This window comes from Dreissena polymorpha, chromosome 9, assembly GCF_020536995.1.
Source record: "Dreissena polymorpha isolate Duluth1 chromosome 9, UMN_Dpol_1.0, whole genome shotgun sequence".
Lineage (NCBI taxonomy): Eukaryota > Metazoa > Mollusca > Bivalvia > Myida > Dreissenidae > Dreissena > Dreissena polymorpha.
In genome coordinates, this window is record NC_068363.1 from 34,798,856 (window position 1) to 34,808,099 (window position 9,244).

The following is a 9,244-nucleotide window of genomic DNA, read 5'->3' on the forward strand; positions in this document are numbered from 1 at the left end:
ATGTTCCCTGAACGTCATCCCTAATTACGTAATTTCTAGCAACAAGATTCCAAAGACTGTAATTGTGTTTAATGATGCAGTAAAGCCTCCCATTACTACCGGAACGTCAAGGAAATAGTACGTTCTCGAAGTCCCTGGTGAAGGCAAACTGATCGCAGATTAATACGAAGATTGTTGTCAATAAAAAGAAACACGTGGTTGTGAAGAAATGCAATGTGGTCACTGTGCTCTTTGGCACTATATTTTGGTGTTTGTGCTGTTATTTTCTCGAAACGTTGTGTTGTAATTACGAATCTACCAATACGTGTTGTTTAATGTTCGATATTTTTCATTAAGCTTTGTAAAACTATTCAAAACTGAATGCGATAAGAACTTCCTAATTTGAAATGCATGAAATTTTTCAATTAGAAATCTGAAAAAACAGTCATGGTTAAAACAAGTTTTATTTTACAATATACCTTGCGTATCGAGAAACATGAATAGTACACACACGGAATACATGACACCCATGTATCATACCAATTCAACAAAATATAATAAAAAGACCGATATAATGTCAACATAATTTTAGAGCTTGTTTTTAAAAGGTTTTTACACAATTTGCAAATACATCATAATCGTATTGAGGAATAGTTTTACTGCTTATACTCTTTCAAAGTAAATTTACTTGTGAATACATTTTACACCGGATTTGATACAAAAATAGAGAATAATATTACTAAATCACAGTCTGAGATCTTCATTCGATGCGGTTCGAGGGGTGAACGAAAATTCCGTCGTGAGCGGGCTGTCACAACGCTGGTCCTGACCGGGCTCGCCATAGGCCTGGGACTTCTGACGTCGAAAGGAGCTCCGAAACCGCTGAATGTCCTCCGATGAACATTGAGTGTACTCGTAGGTGAAGCCACCAAATATACCTCCGATCAAGGGTCCCACCCAAAACACCTTTCAGAGAAAAAAAATATTTGTTTGCTTACATAACTGAAGCATCTTCGATTAAAGTAGAGCAAAGTGAGGCTGATTATTATAAATGTATGTTTATATTGTGCAAATGTGGATTTTTGGTTCCTCGTTTATGGGATCATTAAAATGATAAGCATGAACATGGTAATCATTATCATCATTATGTCGTTACCGTCGTTGTCGGCATAATCATAATGATAATTAACCGGAGCTATACTTATTCATACTAACCCAATGATCCTTCCATTGTTTCGTTATTACTGCGGGACCGAACGAGCGTGCTGGATTCATTCCACATCCCGTATAGTCGAACTGAAAATGCGAGCATGAATTATAAAAGTTAAATCAATTGAAAAAGTATGAACATTTTAATTGCTAGTTTGATAGAAATAAACTGAAAGGAAATGCTACATTAAGTGCTTTTTTAACATATTTTTCATTCAAGAACGTTTTTGCATTAGTTAATAGGTTCGTTTAAATGAATGTAAATGTCCAATCGTTAAATAAAGCGACGCCCAGGGTTACAATTTTACTCTTTAATAAAAACGTGCAATGTTGTAGCAATATAATGAAATTCATCACAATGCCATGGAAACTCTTTTGTGAAAGCCTTTGCTCTGCGGGAGAAAAAGCAAGATGAAATATTGATATAATGATAGCTAAGACAACCCGAACCTTCCAGCCATTTCAAATGAGAAAATATGACAGAATAGCTATAGTTAATTTCGTAAACGCGATGTTTCGTCAATACTAGCCCGAGACGTTCAATTACAGATTACAGAGCATCAACACTATTTGTTTGCACAAGGGAATGGAGGAGGGCTAGGGTTTGTGACTGGCAATAAAAGCAAGCAGTAAGAAAAAATTACACTTTTCTGGAATGGGCGCCTGTTGTATACGAGCTTTAGAAGTAATCGACAAATCATGGTTGTAACATTTGTATCATCGCATCTGACAATTATGTAACAAATCGGTTAAATAAAATAGAACATATGTATTCGATATTGTCACCACGTATAAGGTATAATTAAGACGTCGTTGAAGACAAGGGTTGTATTGTATTTTTGTTATAAACGTTGTTATTATGCAGACAACACTAGCAAATCGCTTGAAATAATGACGAAAATAATGAAACTAATAAAAATACTTTGTTATGTTATACATACCGCAAATAAATGTCCCAAAACCACCGACAAGCCGACCGAAAGTGACCTAGAGCCCATGTCAACACGTTTAGGTTCCAAATTAGCGAAATATGTGAATACTAGAACAAACGTCACCATGAACTCCACAGCAAAAGCCTGTGCCGGCTTCACGTCATCTTTAATAAACGTCACACCTAAACCACCATGGTACTTATTAGGTGTGGCACCGTACAATATTCCTGCACCAGCTATTGCCCCTAGGCCTTGAGCAAGGATATAGCACACCGTCCTTGCAACTCCGATTTTGCCCGTTGCGAGCAAAGCCATTGTGATCGCAGGATTCATATGGGCGCCACTGATATGACCCACGCATTGCATCAACGTGGCCTCGGCAAGACCAAAGGTCAAGGCCACCTTCAGAAACGTATCATTCGATGGTTGGCGAATGTGTGTCAGCGAGCCACATCCTATGAAAACATAGATCAGTGTTACCAAGAACTCGCAGCGAACCGATTTCCAAAACGAAAAGGTCACCAGTTCCTCTTTAAGAGCTTTTAGTCTAGTTTTTATTGACATTGTTTCCCGCTCGTTACGGTTTATGGGTTGCATATCCTGCCATTTTGTTGTCGTGCTGAAACAAAAAACAACGATGCAAAACAGAGAGAACGGTAGGATAATATTGACTGTATGTTACGTACGCTTCCGTCATAATCGATGCATTACTTACAAACTAGCAAAATTCACTTAAATCTGTTATACATAGATGTTTATGTAAACGGCTCTTGTGTAGTGTTGAAATGCAAGTTAGTTAAGCAAATAAATATATACATTTAATTCATTTTTGTTTTTACAGAAAATATGTCAGGTTTTCATATTATAGAAATAATCACATAAAAAATGAGTGATATTTTTATATGATTTGAATACTTAAGTATATAACACACTAAAACAAACCATGATGAACTTTGATACATACAAAGTTAACAATTTGACGATTTGAAGAGTAACTTTAAACTAATATGTGTGTATGTAACATATCTTCGAGCACGGCTGTACGAGGTTGCGTACAGTTTTATGCAGTTCCAGTTAGTTTAGATTAAACATATTTTATTTCAAGAAAAGTCTTATATATTTCTTCTCCGTACATAGCTTTTGCAGGATTGTAACTTTACGGTTTTAAGGGTGGTAGTCATTTTTGAGTAAACATACAATAAGGCATTTAAAACAGAAGAAGGAAAGTTGTAATATAGAAGGAAAAAGTTTAAATATAAAAAACAATCTGAAATACAATTAGAAGTAACGAAAAAAGACAGTTCCAGGTGATAAAGCCAACGCATAAAAGCTTTAAAATACTAATAGTATATTCAAAGATGCGTAGAAATACATAAAATCATGAGCACTTTTTTCAATTAAAACAAATAAAAGAATCGGATTTGTAAACCGCGTATCACAATTTTGACCACGCGGTTGTTTTTGTAAAGCTCTACTAGTAGCGCTAAATTATTGACCAACGCATCCGCTTAATAGTAATTCACCTCTGCAATTGACAATCTAACATCAATTGATTAATATTGCGTTTTACCTTATCGACCGAGCTGTAGATTTTTTCTTTGTATTTAAATAATAGGTCGACATTGAAAGTCAGATTAATAGTAACTTGTATTTTGGTAAACACTAGTCGAGTATTAATACCCAAGTGATCAATGTTCAGTTGATATATGTGTTTACTGATAACAAACATATACTTTAAAGCATTTTTAATTTGGATCTACAATTTAGCCGTCAGTATTTGTAATTGTTCTACACACAGCAGTGCTAAATTTTATATGAATAAATCTTACGTAGCAAATAAATAAAGCAAAACTAATGCGCAGTTTACGACACAAGTTGTTTTCATACCTGCTGTGCCCTCACACTAGCATCCAGTAAAATTTTCAAATGATGACCCCAACAACAACGTAAAAACACGACACAATGCCTACATCACAGAACCCCGATAAGACATTTACTGACAAATATTAAATGATAGTTTTCCGATTGCCGCTTTCCACTTTGCCTCGGCAATGCGGTGCGTCTTAACCAGTAATAAACGCTAAATAGATCACCCATCGCACCAATCGGGTTCATTTTGTTCGTAACAAACCAGTGGGGACTTATACAATTATGGGGTTCCATTACCAGCTAAGTGTATACATGATACAATACAAGAAAGGTGACAGAAAGCAATTAAAAACTCGAACTTGATGACACCAATCGATTGATTTGCTTTGCTGTTCACCTAGCAAAGTACAGTACAGTTTTGTTTCTACTTACCTTTTTTTTTAAATATTTCGTCGCCAAGAAATGCATTATTGTATAGTTTGCTTACACTATCTTTCCAAAATATTCTTACTTTACAGTGACAACATGTCAAAAATCTTATTCAAATCGAGTAGACAATAAGGTAGATCTAAAAAGGCTACGATGAATTTAATACATTAAATTATTTTGTAGTTTAATGCCTTCTGACATAACAGAGTTATCGATGTTGAACAATGGCCTAAGCTTTAATCATGTGGTTATGTTTACTGTTGCTCTGAAGGTTTGTGATGTTCTGTTCAAGCAATCGTTCCTTTGTGTTAAAGTGAGATTATACGATTTTTATATGTGTTAAATTGTAATATATTGATAGTAATATGTTACAATAACACACAATAGGCAAGAAAAATTATACATTGAAGACGAGTTTCATAAAATGCTGCAAAGACAAATTAGCGCCCGAGCCGATTGTGACGAAGATATTTCGTACATATTTTCCTACAATTACCGAAACATTCGTCTTTTTATTAGGATCGGAGTTAGTGTTCGTGTGTCGTATGAATAGATATCTTTGCAGGAAATTAAAATAATCCGTCAAACTCAATTTCGATTTACATCGTACATGCATGATATACATTCTGGCGAACTGGACTTCACAGACATTTTTTATTTCAGAATTAAATATCTGGCTTATTTCGCATTTTCGACACATGTTCTTCTTAATTTTTATTTTTATTTATATTGAATTATTTGTATAATAAGTTGTTTAAACATTTTATATAAATTCATACATATTTGACAAAGTCGTGAATACTCTCTTTAATTAAAATACGAGCGGAAAAAAGGAACAATTCCTATCAGGTGTACTATTGTTTTATTAGTCTTATATTCGCAATGCTACCCCACATGTCTCACTTAATACTGCTATTACTAAAATGAAACAGGTGTATTCTTTCAGGGACCTATACATTGTATAGGTCCCTGATTATTTAAAGGAAAGTCAATCTCTGTTTAACTACAGTATATGTTTTTATACTTTACATAGCAAGTACCTCACCATTATCAACTGTGTATGCGTATACATACTGCTTCGGAAACGTTCTTTTTTTACCATTTATGCCTAGCGTCTAGAAAAAGGTCTTAGCAAACAGCGAAGAACCAGATGAAACGCCGTATAATGCGGTGTCTCATCCGGGTCTGCGCTGTTTGCTTCAAGGAATTTCTGAAAGAAATATTCTAAATGTAGAAATAAATATACTGGACATCCCTAATTTTTGGAAATAAATTGATCCAATTTAGAAGGATGGGATAATCCACTAGGCATAAATGGGTTAATTAGAACCATTCTAGTGCAGATTTCATTTTAACAATTAATCGCGTTATTTAAATATCGCATAGTTATTTATAAATCGAATCTAACGAGACTGTACGATATGTGATTTGTTCCTTGGTTACGAATAAACCTTACCTTAGAATTTATAACAAATGGGCAATATTATGCTACATTAAATGGGATAAATGTACGTCAAAGTAAGTGACCTATACAATGATCTTCCAAAATAGCATGCGCAGTTTCAATTAGATATCTGTATTAGTTGCAGGCATCAGTATAAGCAGAGATTACACAGCTGAGCGTATGCTTTGTACAGCTTGATTGGACCATTTTAGTATCGTAATGGGAAAACTGTGCTAAATGCATGTGCGTTCAGTGTCGTCTCAAATTAGCCTTTGCAGTCCGCCTAAATTGGATACTCGCCAAGAAGAGATTTTCTTAAAAAGAAAGATGGTGTGCAGCAAATTTCTCACTACAATCACACGAAACGCACATGCATTTAGCCCAGTTTTCCCATTTCGCGGCTCAAATTGTCCAATCAAGCTGTACAAAGCATACGCATACAAGCGCACATTGTCGATTCGGATTAGCCTGTGTGGTCTAGAAGGCTGATATGAGACGACACTTTTCTCGCATGCATTTAGACCAGGTTATTTTAGAATGCTGCATATTTTGTAAATGGTTGAGAATAAAACTGATAGCCACGCTGTGTAAATACAACACTGCGCAGTTTGTTAGACTGTGAATACAAATATTGTATTTGATCTGGTTTCCAATTGCTTGACATAAACAGGCATTGTCAATAATTCTCTCAGACAAGTTGTAGTAGATCTTTGATTGAATTCCTCTTCGAATGGTTGAACGAGGAAAGCATGGGCGAATGAGAAATTTGCTGCACACCGAGGTATATATGGCATGCCCTTTGTCTATTTCGCAAGAATTAAAAATCAAAAACAAAAACACACCACTTTCCAATTAACACCGCTAAAAACATTTACAATCCATAACATTAACAAAAAATCATAATGGTTCCTTAATTGTATACTGCCGTTAAAAAAAGGTGTGTTTCATAAACGCATGTGCAAATGACGTTTTTCTCGACGAGACGGTACACTTTATTTATCCAAGAAATCCATTGCATTCAATGTGAGGTTGTGTGATACGGATTGATAACGAATTATCATAAGCAATAACAATGTATCAACAAATTTTAACAAGGTAAATGTAGGTTCTTGCTAGAAAAAACGGTAAAATCTTCCTAACGACGGACATAAAAATGATTACATGTATCTCGCATCTAAATGTCCAGAGATTGAAAATGCACGCTCATAATTAAGCTAAGCGGAAGAAATAATACTAATGATACCGTTTCCATTGTGAAGGACTTTTTTCAAGCAATTAAATAGATCTTTTAGTCGTCGTTTTGTTCGCGCAGAAATACTTGGTTGCCAAGGAAACCTTGGCGAGATTCTAGACTGATTGTCTTCCTTTTGAAAGAACGATTATCAATTGAGCAAGATACTGACAACAAACCAGTTGATACAATTGGATTTACCTAAGTGAAATATCTATGTGGGATCTATAAGAACTGAACCGATGGCAAAGCGCTGAAGGCACTTAAGTTGTTCGCTATTGAATAATTTAAGACGCAACTCATTTTTCAAAGTTAATAGCAAGTTTAAAATGAACACACGCCATTCAAATGTACGTGTGTCATAACGCACGGGTCGAGATGTGTGTGCACTTTTCATCATCCTATTTATTTTATAAAGATAACTTAGAAAAGATAACAACAACATGGCCCTTTTTTGACGTTCTGAAAGCATTGAAAGTATGATGAAAATGGTAATGAGAACTGAATATAAAGACAATTTGCATTCACCATCATATTAAATAAATCTTGTTGGAATATCGAATACCTATCTCACTAAGAAAATAATTTCATGATGAAAATTCCCTGTACAAAACTTTTGATTTTTGACATCATATACAAATTCAAAATATACAATAAGATAATTGATGAAAATAAATAAAAAATTAATCTGCGAGCAATACTTTATACTCACGAATTAGGTAGTCATAAAGACAGCCCTGTTGACCCGTACTTTGTTGTTTATGCATTACTTGTTACCCTAGCAGTTCACACGGTGTCAACAACTCTGACCTAAACATAGGTATAGAGCACTTAGTAATGCGCTTTTTCGGCGTGAATATTTTCAAATATTGCATAGGCTGATTCGAGATAAAACCTCTGAACTTTGGCTACATCACCGTGTCTGTGCTCAGCGCAAAGGATGTAGAACTTTTCAGTTTAAGGAATTCCGGAGTACTCTCCGTATGTTCAAACGACACACATTTGGGCCCAGTTACAATTACGCCATAAAACCCATCTCGCAGAATTTTAGGGTCAGTACTCGTTCACTAAATCGTCCGGGGAATATATAATTGACTATCGATAAACACAGTTTTGCTTTCAAGATGAGAAAACAAACATTACCGAAAAAGTATAGTGTCACGATAAGAGGAAAATCGTTTAATTATCCAACCACGATGTTTGCCGTACTCGGTCAGCATGTCTGGAAATCGTTCCTGAACGCCTTTACAAGTTTGCCATTTTGAAATTAATTTTTTATCGAAAAGCATTGTTCTACAATTTGCCATTTAAAATTCGCAATGAGATTTTTAATGACCCTCGTCATGCGAAAATGTGTCTTATTCCATATGCGCCCATCATATATATAGCCAATTCTGCTTGCGCATCTCTCAGTCTAGTCAGGAGATACATAATGACACCATAACACATTGAGCTACGCGAACAACTAAAAACTAAACCGATGTTCATATTAACATTAATTTGAGGTATATTAAATTCTCCTAGACCTCGATCAAGCTAAATATATATACGAGTAAATAAAGATCAATCTTGAAATTAATGTCCGGCATGTATATTTCACCGAAGTCCAATATGAAATGTCTATAACACCAAAATGACGAAACGTAGTTCCACAGTTTCATTGTAAACACATATAATATAATTCATAGTACAAGCAAGCTGAAACATCTTCAGTTATATAAGTTAAAATCTGCTTTCTTATCATAATACATGTGGCTAGTATTGCCTGGATAAAGCGTACTTCATGCCTTAATGGTATGAACATAATCAAAGTTTTGAATAGTTTAGATAAAAAAATAAATTGTCCCCTCTACCACCTTGCAATAACATACACATGAGGGCTAATGTTTGTTTCCAAAACCAATTAAGATAGTTTAGAACAAGTCATAAAAGAGCCGCGGGCATAAAGAGAAAGCAAAAATAACGAGACTGCAATTACAACAAATTAAGTGGAAACATTCCCACTGACATCGTTGATAACTCTTGCTGAAGGCAGTTGTTTTAACAAAAAATAGACACATGATTTTGCAAACGGTATTGGCATTTTCAATATAATAATACCATCGGTACAGATAAGAAAACATCTGAAAACAACAATAATGTGCGTTAACG

The 9,244-nt window shown here is 34.9% G+C and overlaps 1 protein-coding gene across 1 annotated transcript; it reads right to left on the bottom strand.

The window, feature by feature from the left end:
- Positions 1-674: 674 nt before the first annotated feature.
- Positions 675-2,684, bottom strand: LOC127845959 (aquaporin-4-like). The gene is made up of 3 exons (XM_052377136.1): positions 2,130-2,684; positions 1,195-1,275; positions 675-945 (listed from the first exon to the last, which is right to left on the bottom strand). Exons 1-3 carry the CDS (start codon positions 2,682-2,684, stop codon positions 724-726), a joined length of 858 nt encoding a protein of 285 aa, XP_052233096.1. The 3' UTR covers positions 675-723.
- Between the last annotated feature and the right edge of the window lie 6,560 nt (positions 2,685-9,244).

Coding starts and splice junctions, on each gene's coding strand:
- LOC127845959 (XM_052377136.1), bottom strand. CDS start 2,684: ATGTCAATAAAAACTAGACTAAAAGCTCTTAAAGAGGAACTGGTGACC. Junction 1,276..2,129: donor TTTTGGGACATTTATTTGCG/GTATGTATAACA, acceptor TCGCATTTTCAG/TTCGACTATACGGGATGTGG. Junction 946..1,194: donor AACAATGGAAGGATCATTGG/GTTAGTATGAAT, acceptor TTTCTCTGAAAG/GTGTTTTGGGTGGGACCCTT.